Source organism: Lissotriton vulgaris, chromosome 9 (genome assembly GCF_964263255.1).
Source record: "Lissotriton vulgaris chromosome 9, aLisVul1.2, whole genome shotgun sequence".
In the NCBI taxonomy this organism is placed as follows: Eukaryota; Metazoa; Chordata; class Amphibia; order Caudata; family Salamandridae; genus Lissotriton; species Lissotriton vulgaris.
Window position 1 is genome coordinate 676,605,539 of NC_141697.1, and position 14,650 is coordinate 676,620,188.

At 46.9% G+C, this 14,650-nt stretch overlaps 1 protein-coding gene across 1 annotated transcript; it reads right to left on the reverse strand.

Moving 5' to 3' along the window:
• Window positions 1-8,787: 8,787 nt before the first annotated feature.
• Window positions 8,788-10,796, reverse strand: LOC147692090 (ER membrane protein complex subunit 6-like). Its single transcript, XM_086936736.1, has 2 exons — window positions 10,625-10,796; window positions 8,788-8,987 (listed from the first exon to the last, which is right to left on the reverse strand). The coding sequence occupies exons 1-2, from the start codon at window positions 10,782-10,784 to the stop codon at window positions 8,788-8,790; spliced, it is 360 nt and encodes a 119-aa protein (XP_086792862.1). The 5' UTR covers window positions 10,785-10,796.
• Between the last annotated feature and the right edge of the window lie 3,854 nt (window positions 10,797-14,650).

Sequence of the window (14,650 nt, forward strand, 5' to 3'; positions counted from 1 at the left end):
CATCAACTCCCAAATCTTCTTGGTGAGCGACACAATGCTGCTCAACTAGATGAGGAATGGATTGTTTAAGGCGAGTAGCAACACCATTATTTTTACCCAGCATCACAGACGCACCATCGGATGTGAACATGACCATTTTCATGAGGTCCAGTTCATTGGCAGTGTAGAATTCTTTCACAGCAGTAGTGATAGCCTCAGCATTACAACTAGTCAGCTTCACTATTCCGCCAAACAGTGTTTTGTGCTCTGTTGAGGTTACAGGTCGGAACTTGAAATACAGGATGAGCATTTTTGTAACAGAAATATCTGTGCTCTCGTCAATTATCAATGTGTGATACAAAGCGTTACGAAGTTCTGTCATACCTTCACAGTGTATCACGCTATTGATGGCCTCAAGGAACTCAAAGGCATAGTTCTTGCTCCTCCAGCTGTCTGGTATCTTCACATACAAAGCTAGGTGGTCATGGATGTCTTGTACAGATAACATTGAACTATTCATCTTCACTGCCAGCAACACATTGTTGATGAGAATCTTTATCTCCTCAGGCAGGGATCTTTGTCGTTCAACTACTTCCATTCTATTTGCTTTGTCAATGGCAGTTTCTGTCAGCATTGCCCGCACTCCAAAACCAAACCTGGCAGCAGCACTTCTGTTTCTCAATATCGCCATGGCAGACTCATGAACTTTGCTTATTAGATGGCGTTTCAGGTAATCCAGTTTCCAGCCATCACTTCATTTCTTCTCTGTAGAAAAGTCCCCAACAATCTTGGCTTCGGCACATGCTTTGCAAATCAAGCCCACGTCTGGACTGTATTGAAATAGTTCCCCAAGTGGCACGCGTACCTTGCTTCGTGATTTCTGTGTCTCAGCCTCCACAATTTCTTTCATCCACTCTTCCTTGAATACAAGGCAGCATTTCTTCCTTTGTGGTGAAGCATTACACTCTGCAGAAGGTACAGCTTTGCGCTTAAACATATTTGTGATAACTGGGTTTAGCCTGCTATGCCACAAAGCCTGCAAAATAAAGAAACATAGCTAAAGTTGATGCCTATGCTCATGATTGCAATCTGTCACATAATACAGAGGCATTGTTGGCAAAACGTAGAGTGTAATTACCTGGATTTCTGTCCACTGCCCTGCCCTTTCAAACTTAAATGATGCACTGTCCGTAGAGCCTGCAATAGAAGTAAAGATTGTTACAGCACATTGTGAATTTGTGATACAGCAATATACCATATGCACCATAAAGGAACTCAACCAAACAATTACCTGTTGTGGTTGTGCTCACGTACGCCCGTTCAAAGGTGTGGGGTACTGTCTGCGAAACCTAAAACATCATCATCATCATCATCAGATTAGCTTTATTCGGTTTTTAGTTTAAAACCATAAAAGCAACAAAAAATACATACATGCATAGATATCTCAACATTTCATTACAAGGTAAAAAAAAAAACAACTATTAAAACAAGATTAAATCAATTTGACGAGTCAAATAAACAATGTACGTGCATATTCAAGACTAATTAGAGGCTAGAGGGTTAATAGCACAGGGTACACGGGATCCCCTTTCACCAAGAATTATAGTTCATTGTCATTTGTCTTGGTAACGGATTATGTCGGGGACCGGGATAAAAATCATACAAGTCCAAAATGCAAATGGGGCCATCTCCTTCTTTGGGCTGGCAAGATCGTAGGTAGAGGACAATGTTCCTATTCTTAAATTTGATTAAAATCAAGTCCCCCGAGATGTCTTTGGGCAACGTACCTAGCCACCCCACCCTCCTGACGCTCAGGATTCCACCATCTAGGGCAGGTGGCAACGGTCTGTTGTGTTTTAGCCAGAAAATGGCTTTGTTTAGCAGGTCCTGGTGTGTTTCAAGTTTGCCCCGACTAAGTGCAGGGACCCCAGAGAGGACAGTCAGGTATGGGGCGGCTTCGGGAGGTAGATTAATGCGATGCCTTCTTTCTAGAGCGATCCTGGGAGCTCTATGAGGTACGAGTGCGGGATTAAAAGTAACGTTAGGGCCAATTGGAATAGGTGTAGTAAGAGGGGATTCAAGAGTTTGGACTTTCGTACGTGCAGTGGACTTAGGCTTTTTGTTGTTGATTGAGGGAATAGGGCAAATAGATATAGCAGTTTTTTCAGTTGGTAGATAGTTCCTTTTAATTGTTTTTTCAATACTGGTCAGCCTGTCCCCTAGATCATTAATTTTTGTGACCAGAGGTGATATTGCAGATATTAACAATTGCTCAAACTGAGCCAGTAAGGTCAATTGGAGGGGCGATACAGAGTCGTGTATTCTATTCACAGCCTTATCCGACATTAATATAGTTAGGTTAGAGGGGGATAATGTGGGGCTGGTGCACGATTTGTGAGTGTTAGATTGATTCTCATTGTCATTATCTTTTTCCTCATCATGCTTCCTTTTGCAGTTTAAACCCCGGGACAGTGTGTTGACTTGAGATTGGGTTTTATTGGGAGATAGAGGTACATCCCGTGGAGTGCAGTTAAGTTGGTCAGCGTCTCTACCCACTATAGGGGGGGTTGATGCGTCCGGGACATACTTTGTGCCACACAGGGCATTCAGCTCCTCCCAGATGGACATGATTAATGAAAAGGAGAACTCCAAAAGCGACAATAGGCAGTACAATGTGAGATAAATAAATAAGGAGTTAAAACGTCTCTATACCTCCTCCTTAGATAGAGTCAAGTGAGGTGGCCCGTCCCGTCCTCCTCTGGCCTCTGAGTGCCGTAGAGGGCCCGCCCTTTGCCCGGGCTTAGCCCGGCGCTCCCGCGACGCGGGTCTGTTGCGGGACTTTGTCGCCCGCTCCCCCGAGACTGTTGCGGGACTTTGTAGCGCCTGCAGGCGCGGAAGTGAGGTCTCGCGGCTTCCTGCCGCAATGCAGGCCGGGATTTGAAGTCTCCCCCGCTCGGCGGCCGCAGCACGGGGTCAGAGGCTGCGACAGCGGGGGGAAACAGCTGGCAAGGTCCCGCGACGGAGGAAAGTGAAGCAAGCCTCCCCAGGCTTGTCTGGCCCACTGTCGATAGGTCACCCGCTCCCCCGAGACTGTTGCAGGACTTTGTAGCGCCTCCAGGCGTGGAAGTGAGGTCTCGCGGCTTCCTGCCGCAATGCAAGCCGGGATTTGAAGTCTCCCCCGCTCGGCGGCCGCAGCACGGGGTCAGAGGCTGCGACGGCGGGGGGAGACAGCTGGCAAGGTCCCGCGACGGAGGAAAGTGAAGCAAGCCTCCCCATGCTTGTCTGGCCCACTGTCGGTAGGTCGCCCCTAAAACAGAAGAAAACATGGCTAAAGTATGTTGTTAAATTATAATGCACAAGATGGACCATAGTTTAACTCTACTAAACAGGTACCTGCTTTGCTTGTACTCACGTATCCCGTTCAAATGTGTGGGGTACTGTCGGCCAATCCTAGAACAGAAGAAAACATGGGTAAGGTATGTTGTTAAATTACAATGCACAAGATGGACCACAGTTTAACTCTACTAAACAAGTACCTGCTCTGCTTGTACTCACGTATCCCCGTTCAAATGTGTGGGGTACTGCCTGCGAATCCTAGAACAGAAGAAAACATGGGTAAGGTATGTTGTTATATTACAATGTAAAAGATGCTCCACATTTTAAGACTACCAAACAATTACCTGCTCTGCTTGTACTCATGTACTCCCGTTCAAATGTGTGGGGTACAGTCTGCGAAACCTGCAACAGAAGAAAACATGGGTAAGGTATGTTGTTATACTACAATACACAAGAACACAAGATGCACCACAGTTTAACTCTACTAAACAATTACCTGTTTGTTCTGCCTGTACTCCCGTCTGCCTGTACAACTGTATTTGTAGCACGGTCTCACAAACCTGCAAAAGAAAAGGGGTGCAGATTGTGAATCTATTTACCCAGCACCCCCAAAATCCAATGTGGAACATACACAGAATTACCTTGTCTTTGTGGGTACTCACGCCTGACCATTCAAATCCAAATACCTTACAGACTGCAAACCTGTAATTGAAGACAAGATGGTTAGCAAAGGCTCTAAGAGTTACAAAAAATGAATGGGACTGGCCCAGATACTCCATTAGGAAAAACGACCAAATAGTTACCTGGGATTCCAGTTCTGGCAAATAAGCACGTGCCCCTGTGCTTCATTGTTAGCACCCATTAGGCTAAACGTATATGCACTTACCCACACAATCCAGCCACTCTCATGCGTTTTCTTTACCTTTTGCCATGTCAATGTGTCCCATTCACACACATTTGCATGTAATCACATTTACAATAGACCATGGGTACTCGCAAATATTTTTCTAAGGGTCAAAAATATTTGGTTGTGGTGTGACAGAGGGCCGCATTGATGCGTGCAGGGTAGTGGTCAGGGACTTGGGAGGTGTTCAGGTGGACTTGGAGAAGTATGTACAATTAGTGGCTGAACAATGTGGTACCAGAAAATTTGGGATCAATACAGGCTTCTCCTCTTCACTTTGGCTGGATTACTCTGGAAATTGATGGACCAGCTGCAGAGAGATCTGTTTTTTGTCTAGTGGAAGCTTTGACTCATTATAAAGTAGCGGAGGAGCGGGTACAGTGCACTGGGGCGTGCTGAACAATTGTTCAACAACCAAACTGTGGCACTCACGCTAACTCGCTCACTACTCGCAGTAGCGGAGGAGCGGGTACAGTGCACTGGGGCGTGCTGAACAATTGTTCAACAACCAAACTGTGGCACTCACGCTAACTCGCTCACTACTCGCCGATACCAATTAAATGATAGATTCATAAATAGTGAAAGACTTACTTTTAGGTAACAGATGGTGATAGATTGGGATCCTATTTCCCCCGCGCTTCTAAAAAAGTATCTCCAAGACATCAAATCTGGTTCCCCCCTTGACCCTTTGCCCCCTCAAGTTCTGAGTTCTCTGGACCCAGCCCTACTCCACATTATTTTGGATGTCTTGAATGCCTCGCTAACAGAAGCGATTGTTCCAAATGAATGGAAGCACGCAATGGTGGTCCCATTACTAAAAAAGGCCAACGCAGACCCCAACAACCCTTCCAATTTTCGCCCTATTTCTTTGCTTTCATGTTTTTCCAAGATTCTGGAGAAACACGTTAATTCCTTGCTTAATTCCTTTGTTGAATCTTCGAATCTTCTTCATGGCTCTCAATCCGGGTTCAGAGCTGGCTTCTCCACGGAAACCACTCTCCTTGGCGTGTCAGAGACCATCAGACGCCAAGTGGATAATGGTGAGACTGTGGCACTCATCTTGCTTGATTTGAGTACTGCATTTGACACCGTCTCCCATTCCATCTTACTGTCCACCTTGGAGGCTGTTGGTGTTGGTGGTTCCGCCCTGGCCTGGATTGCTAATTTCCTTTCTGATCGCACGTTCCAAGTTTTTTCTTCCACATCTGTTTCATCCATTCTCCCCTCCACTCACGGTGTTCCCCAAGGGTCTATCCTTAGTCCCCTTTTCTTTAACCTGTATGTGAGGCCTCTTGCTTTTTTGGCGGAACAGGCTGGCCTCACAATTTATTCCTACGCTGATGACACTCAAGTCATCTATTCACTTTCCACCAATAAAAATCTCCCCTCCTCCTCTCTTCAATCCGGGCTGAAACATATTTCGGATTGAATGCTGAAGCACAAATTAAAATTAAACGGGAACAAAACAGAACTGCTCCTGTTTGGCCCAGACACTTCGCTCTGGGGCCCACACCATTGGCCACCGGAGATGGGTCCTCTACCCATTCCATCAGTGTCTGCTCGCAATCTTGGGGTTCTCTTCGACAACCAACTTACCTTCAAACAACACGTTGTGAAAGTCTCCGCCACCTGTACCACCATCATCAGGTGGCTGAGAAAAATCACGTGGATGCTGCCCGCGGACACCCTGAGGACCGTAGTCCAGGCTCTTGTCATCTCACGCCTGGACTATGGGAACATCCTCCTCTTGGGTGCCGCCAAGGAGGTAACCAGGAAGTACCAGGTGGTACAGAATATGGCAGTTCGCCTTATCTGTCACCTTCCTGCAAGATCCTCGGTCACTCACCATATGCGGAATTTGCAGTGGTTGCGAATCGAGAACCGAGTTAATTTCAAAGCACTTTGCTACATGCATAAGATCATGACTGGTAGAGCCCCTCACTATCTCTCTGCTCTGGTGCAGCAATATATTCCCCCCCGTACACTTAGGTCCTCCACGCAGAATAAGTTTAAGATTCCGCGCATCAACAGAGCCAAAATGGGAGGACGTTCTTTTTCCCTGCTGGCTCCCTCCTTATGGAACTCTCTACCCCAATTTCTGCGTTCTGAATTGTGCTTTCTGACATTCCGTAAGGGAATAAAAACTTGGCTTTTCAATACCTAATTTTATGGTTTGACGCTCCTCCCACCCTTTATACCGTTAAGTTTGCTTTAGCGCCGGGAAACCTCCGGGTAGCTGCGCGCTTAACAAATGTAATTATAAATAAATAAATAGATGTGCCAAAAATAGGCCATGAATTTGGTTCTGGGAAGCACTTTCCACTCATATGTTCACATGGCTACTGGAGAATCCTAGCTAGTGAGGTGTTGGCTATGCCCTGCAAGGAAACCTTGCTTAAGTAAACAAATATTTTAAAAGGGATATGTTCTGACTTTGCTTGTGTGGCATGGCATTTTATGTATTTTTATATTGTCACATACAACACAGGTTTTGCAGATTGTTCACATGGTCACTGTTCGTGCATGCAATGCATTAAAGTGTGTGATGGAAACCTAACGCCTAGAAATAAGCCAGCTTATTTTCTAACATGAGCTCATGAAATACATGCCGATTGTCATGTTTTCTGTCTATGTGCGCCATTTGCATAATGTCAGTGTAATTATGAGTGCCATTCAAGGACTATGAGTGACCCTTTCTCCTGAGCAAAATAAGCAATGATGGAAAGAGATAAATATTAGAAGTAAAAGCTTTTTGAGAATGGGAAGCAGTATAATATCTCCAAACTGCTTTTCTCGAATTCATATTAACCCACTCGGCAGCAAGCACGGTCAGTCTCACTCACTTGTGAGGCCTCAAGGCTGTGATCAGAGACGGGATCGCCTGAAACCAGACACACCTCCGGAACAGATGGGGGATAGGAAATCAGACGGATGCCCCACGTGCCCGGCGCCCCCCTCCCACTCTATGCCTGCTTGCACAACGCGGCACGCATGTCTAACTGAAGTCGGAGCCAGAAGAGTATGCCGCACATAATGAACAAGAGTCCAGTACACATAGGCGAGGACGCCTACCAGAGGCATGAAACCAGCTACACAGCCTCTCCCCCCTCCCCCTCCCTCTCCCCTCCCCCCTGGGGGGACATCCAGTCCCACGAGCCAGATGAGACCAACATCTCCGTCACTGACTACGACCTTCCCCACGCCCCCATTCCTACACTCTCCACGCACATGCACAACCGAAACTAACACATGCACCTCATTTTAACAGTTTTTTGGACCCCTCCCCAGTTTGCACTTACCTCTTCCCCACTTACTATGCCTATAGGAAGATAATTCTCGACCTTCCCCCCTTCCTTCCCTGAATCTTCTCACCCCACTGTTAACATAATGACTCTGTAATTGATGATAGGGTGCTATCACTGTTGATACGTCTCCCATTGCGAAACCTCCATATGAGGAATTGACATTTACACTTCAACTAGCACTTAGTACCTTAACACATGTCACAGCGGGCATGATAAAGTGTGCAGGGACAACTAGAAACACCCGGGGGGAACGTCACACTGAGAAACACAACCAGATCCACTGCTAAGAACATAATTGTACCCCTCGCTCCGCTGGCCCGGACGCGGATACTGACGCACACACTCGAAGACAAGAGACAGGCCGCATGAGGCCTCATTAGACTCCCCGCAACGTCTAAGCGACGCACACTTAGATTTCCGAAAATTAAGAGGGAATCGTCGCTAGATGGAACACTCACGAACGCGAAATGGAATGGTGATGACTGACGTGCAATTTACTTATTGGTGTTTCGCAACTGTTTCTAAACACTCTGTGTACCAATTATGAATGTCATTGTTTAAGAAATGCTAATAAAAATTTTCAAACAAAAAAAGGCTGTGATCAGAGACACTGCAAATTGGGTTTACTTTGGTGGGCTGCCCTGGCTGCCCGCCTCTTCAACGTACAGACCTGCCAGCTGCACCAGTCACACCCCGGCAATTAGCAGCGGGCCATCATTGTAATTTTACATTTATTTACTGCAGCCTGGAGCCATGCGGCAATGAGATTAGGGGAGCGCTGCTATGATTTGCTGTTGGAAACACAATCTTTATGATGCCTTTGGGACCATAAGGCAGCATACTCTGATGCCCTTAATAGAAGATTAGAGAAAAACCTAGAAAGCCACATACCAAGCTTAACATGTAGGATATATAGAGCTCTGCAAACAGTACAGCCTTTCGCTCTACCACAGGCTCTTACATAGCTGAATGCCCCGGCTGTCACCAATCTAGATTTTCCATTAACCATTGCTGGACATCTTTCAGATCCACAGATGTGGTATGCTGTGAATGTAGGGTAGGGGCCTACATTTCTTATGTTACAAACTAAAACGCCTTCAACTTTCATTTCATTCCTACATTCTCCAGCAGCATGGCCAAATGCTAACTATTACACAAGAAGACAAACAATTAGAAATTAATAAGGAGTATTGGTCTGTCGATTAAATGACTTGAGTAATAGTCCTCAAATTTCATTAAAAACATTTCAAAGGATTTATCGCTTTAATAGACATGCACCATGCCATACAAGAAAGTCCAGAAAAGGACATAAGTGAATAGGCCTCCAACAAGCCCTCCGGTGAAGAGTGGCCTTCGGGATTTGAAATATTTGTTCCACAGCCGGCCAGATTTTAGCACCAAAAGTAGAGATAGGAGAAACCAGTGCTTAATTTGTGCGGGCTTTCCGGTGCTTAGCACCGGCACTTAATTTTCAGGGCCGGGTCTACATGCGATATTGGCTGCACACCGGTGAAGAGCTGATATTGCATCACAGCAGCCCGCCTTATGAAGCACATGCTCAGAAACTGCCAGGGTCCCTGCCTTATCATAAATCACACGCTACCAATGATGACCCCTTAGTTGCAAACTATACATTTAGCCCGCCCCGTTCCTACTTGACAAATCGTCAAGTGTGTGTCCTGAGTTGGACCAATGGGATCACTGTGCTCGCTGCAGCCCGCCCAGGCATACTGCGCAGCTGCAGCAATTTTCAACGGATGTCATGAAGCGAGCAGCGTGTTGCGCAGCAGGCCTCTGATGAAATAAAACTAAAAGGCTGTCCCAGTCAGTAGTGATTTAACATGATGCTGCTGGTAGTAGTGTGTGACCAGGACCTCCGGTTGTGAGCTGTTGATGAGCCAGGATACTGCCCTATTCTACACGGGCAGCCACTCCTGCCCCTCCTCTCCCTCGTGGCATAAACATTTCGCTTTCAGTTTAACACGTCCATGACACATCTTTGGGCCCCGTTACGAGATCAGGAGCAGTTCACAAGGACACTTCAGCAGCTGAAAGCAGCGAAATATTCAGATGAAAGTAATTGAAGAAAGTAGTAAATCAGGTGCTGAAATCTCGCCCCCCCCCCTTGTAATTCCTCATTTCAGCGAGGTACGTACACCCCTGCTATCCGCAACTTTGGTAGGAGTGGGGCACGGGGGGGAATAGCATTCCTGGTAACTGGGCACCATATATGCATAAGTATTCTGTACGAGCTCCGTTTTAAACCTCACTCCAGTTTTGGTTTATGTATTCTATAAAGTGGGTGAACATAGAGTAATGTTACGTATTTATCTGATAGCACGAGACAGGCGTAAGAGTGACTCTAATTTCACTTACACTTTGAGGCCTCACACATTTCATGCCTGCCAAAACTTCGATCAATTCCAGAAACACACTGAAGTGTTTACTGTGGCTGGAAGTCAACAAGATCCCCACAACGCGTGTGAATTCCTGGTTTCATCTCTTGCTAACCTGCAGTCTAGTGACATTTGAGTGAAATCAGTACCATCACCACAAATTAAAACCCAAATCGTGAAACAAGCAAAACTTGTATTGTATTCTGAACATCGAGCTGAGCTATAACAAAAAAAAAAACAGAAAAAAAAGAGGAAGCACATGTGGATGATGCTCAGTATGTAGAATAACGTAGCACAAACATATTTAATCTTCCTCTTAGCCTCGAATGAATGCGCAGATCAATTAGGAATAATGTTTAGTCTGTTTCCTTCTGCTGTGTTCGACCTCCTGGTTGTGCTTAATATGAGCTGGCTGAACAACAGCATCTAATCATTCATTTTTGGTGAGCACAGGTTGTTTAAGTGATTCGCCCAGAATCACAGGATGTTGAGTCCAGGCCGAGGCTCGAACCTGATTCCCCAGCCTAAAATTTGGCAGCTCTGGCCATGACGCCACTTCCCCCATCCCACTTGTAGGGTTTGTTGGCAATGTGTTAGGCAGTGCTGATAGGAGAAATTTGCCGGTCGAAACTGCCTTCTGATGATAGCCCCGGCACTTCTTTTTTTACAAATTAACCACTGGGAGAAACGAAGCCAGGCAATACAGATAAAGCCGTACAGGCCAGTCAGACCCAGAATTCCTGCTGTAGCCCCCGACAAGGCAGATACAGATGTCCTGCAATTGTACAAAACTGAAGCATTGCCTCGCACTGCAGCTTCACTGATGAACTGAGGGCCTTCACGCTTCATCACCAAAGCTGCCATTGCTGTAAATGGTTTTAACTGTAACAGCAAATACACCGTTCAAGGGGTCACTAGGAACTCCCAGCAGACTTAAGCCCGGACGCCGGCTCAATAAAACGCAGCAGTCCGAGTCCAATTACTGAAAAATCAGGAAGTCGCCCATTTGACAGAACGGGAGAATATAAAGCAGATGCATGCTACAATAGAAGCACACCGTAAGCTAATGTTGCGTTTAAAAAACAAATAGCAGTCTAATGGGGAAAAAAGTGTGCTATCTTCGGAAATGGTTCTTCCATCGGTTGTGTAAGTAAAGCGAGGCTGCGGGCAGATTGATTGCTTTTGTTAAACTATCCATGTTAATCACAGCCCCTTCACGAGCTGCGATGAACATGGATAGTTTAACAAAAAGCACTCAATCTGCCCGCAGCCTCGCTTTACATATAAAAGAATATAAAACCAACAGGGCAGCAAAAACAAAAGGCCAGCAAGTGGCCACATTAGAACACTTACCTCTACTCCCGAGTTCAATCACTCCAAAGTGGTCACTTCCGCCGCTGTCCTCCACAATCAGGAAAGGCCCGTTTTTTCGCTGCGCGCGCCTTTTAAAAACTCTCGCGGGATGTGCCCTCTGTGCACGCTCCACACATGGGACTGCGCGCTCGGGGGTAGGGAAGTGCGCGCGCGCGCGCCGCGCACGTTCCTGGGAACAGTGCTTACAGCAATTAAAGTTTCCTTACTGTGAGTTCTCTATTCTATTTTAACTTCACTTTTCCCTATACTTACACTCTTTGCACTGCACTTAGTCCCATTTGGTGATCCCACGCATGGTCAACAAGCAATTGTGGGCTGGACCCCAGTCCTGCCAGGCGGTTCTGGAAGTAGTCTCAATGATCTAGAGACACCCCAGTTCAGCCCTGTGGATGACCAGATGAGAAAATAAGATCACCAACAAGATTTTGATGGAAATCCATCTCTGGATCTTGGGTCTCACCTACCTCTGCTGGTGGTCACATGCGTTGGATTAATAAACTCTATAAAAAGACCATTTAGTTATTTCAATTAGTACTTTGATGACTTAACATTTCGTATGGTCTTTTGAGCACATTTATCTTCTTTGCTCTTTTAGACCCCCAGGTTTCTTTGTATTTGTAACATATAGACGTAGCCTTGCTCCAAGCGACGCATCTCCCACAGTCGAGCGGGATGCTACGCAGTAAGGGTTTAGGGCCAGATGTAGGTAATTCCTATTTACCGATTCTAAAATACTGAATTTTACCGATTCGGTATTTCAGAATCGGTAAATGGAATGTAGATAAAAATTCGGTACATTTTACAGAATCGGTAATATTCGGCATTACAGATTCGGTAATTCCCATTCATTCCTATGGGCAAATACCGAATTGGTAAATACCGAATCGGTGATTCAAAATACAAGCAATTGAGGATTCACCCAATCCTGTGCATCCACCCCACCCCACAACCAGGAAGTGGCCACACCCATGCAGGTGCAGACAATCAGAACCATCTGGAGAGCTGTGAGCAACTGAGCCACTGGCTGAACTGTGTTGAGCAGAACTGCAGGATGGCATCCCAAGATTCTCAGAGGGAAGGATCTGATAGAAAAAGAAAGTTGAAGTTCTGCACAAGTGAGCTTGTGAAATACCACACCCAGCTTTTTGGGAAACAGTCCCTGCAGGTAGCAGAGGCTGTGAAGAGGAAGACCAGGCTGGGAATCTAGGTAAAGGTGAACGCCATAAGGGTGAGTCCACGAGAAATTGATGATTTGAAAAAGAGATGGTATGATCTCAGGATCATAACGAAGAAGAAGCTGACTGCACAGAGGAAAGAGGTCAGTGTCACAGGGGGAGGAAGGAGCAGGGCACCTGCCCTCACTGACCTGGAGCAGCTGGTGGAGTTGACCCTGGAGCCCGAGAGTGGTTTTGAGATCGGGGATGCAGACAGCTCAGCCAGAACTGCCACAATACAAGGTAAGGAGCATGCCCAGCAATCCCCCCCTTCCCTGTCCCCCTTCCCCAATGTGGCTGTGTGACTCACACTCCAGTACAGGTTTTGGTATACACCAGCAATGCATCATGGGAGATGTAGTAATTGAAACACCCATCATGACAGTCAACACACCAAACAACAAGGCATGCCACACACATCAGTCAGAAGCAGTAGGGGGACATTGAGATAGTGTGATAGGATTGTAATTTAATTGTGAAATACAGGGTTGGTGGACCACTGAGCTAATGTCCATATCTGTTCACAGGAGAGTCATCGCACAAGACAGCGCAGGAGAAGGAGGGAAGGGCTGAGGATGCCACCACGAGTGCAGGCCACAGCACTGAACCACCACCCGTACCAAAACCACAGGCAGCTTCACCACCAGAGCCAGCCACAATAGCAGAGCCAGAATCGCCACTGCTGATCGAATCACCACAGCAGGACTCTCAAAGACAGTCAGCCTCACCAGCGTCAACTGCATCGGTATTGGTAAGGCCCAGGAAGCATCATGTACCCACACTCCATGTCATGGAGTCATCCTCTGACGACACAAGGAAGGGTGAGATGCCAACTGTTCCCCTGGAGGAAACCAATGCTGGGCTGCAGTCCACCTCTGAGGGTGTGCACACAGGTGCGAGATGCCGTAGGGTCCGGGAGCACAGCACAATTCGTCAGGGTGACAGGGTCTTCGGAGGGCTGGAGGCCACCATGGTTAAAGAGCAGCGCCAGCAAGGCAAGGCCATACAATCAGTGCAAAGACAAATGCAGCACTTAAATCAAAACATGGGCAACATTGACCGGGGCATCAGTTCCATAGCGGAGGGCATCAAGAAAATGGCAAAGGGAATGCGGGACATGTCCCAGTCCTTGATGGTGCTCTGCGACAAACTTCATGAAGACAGGGCAAGAAGGCGCAGGGAGACGCAGTAAATGCAGCAGCACACCAAGGCGGTGAACCGTCTGGCAACTGCCACTTCCCTGCTCTGCAGGCGCTCTGTGGCAATGCAAGAGGAGCTTGTGCACTGCTGCACTGATGTCTCCAGGGGGATGGGGAAGGTGACATCCGCAATGGAACTGCTGCTGACCACCCAGTCAGCCAACGCTGGTGCTCTAGGTGTGGGGGAGAGTGAAGAGACCACCAGCAGGAGCAGCAATACACCATCTGTTCCTGACATCTGGAGGAGCAGCAGGCAGCAGGCCGCATGCTGCCGGCCCAGCCTCAACATCAAGTCAGGATAGCCAGCTGCAGGTATCAAGCACTGTTTTGCGTGGGCGCAGACATTAATGCTGCCCACTCCTTAATGTACAAATTTTGGGTGAAGTAACCCCTGACTACCTCTTAAGATTGTCACCAATTGGACTGGCATGGTGTGCCATTTGTCAAGTGCTGTAGTTCCCAGTCATTAAACTATGTCATGCACATGCAACACTTGGCTGTGTCTCATTACTTACTTGTTATGTTATGTTATGTTAAATTTATCTTATAAAGCGCACGTACGCCCGTAGGCTTCATGGCGCTGTAGGAAGTTTTCAGAAGCACAACACAACAACAGGAGGACAACCTAGAACATCTAAGGATAGGCTTCCCTAAAAAGCCAGGTCTTAAAGGCAAGTCTAAAGGCTAGAATATCCTCGTGTGACCTTAAAGAAGCTGGCAAGGAGTTCCAGAGGGAGGCAGCAAGAAAATGAAAAGAGCTGCCGCCCTGACGTTGTTTCCTAACAACCGGCACCGTGAGCAAGCTTTTATGACCAGAACGGAGGTTGCGAGAGGGGACGTATCTGGCAAGCAAGTTGATGATAAATTTGGGGCCCTTGCCTTGTAATGCCCTAAAGATAATGCAGCCGGTTTTAAAAGCCGCCCTCTGGGCTACCGGCAGCCA

Coding starts and splice junctions, on each gene's coding strand:
- LOC147692090 (XM_086936736.1), bottom strand. CDS start 10,784: ATGGCAGCTTTGGTGATGAAGCGTGAAGGCCCTCAGTTCATCAGTGAA. Junction 8,988..10,624: donor TGGCCTGTACGGCTTTATCT/GTATTGCCTGGC, acceptor CTGAAAATTAAG/TGCCGGTGCTAAGCACCGGA.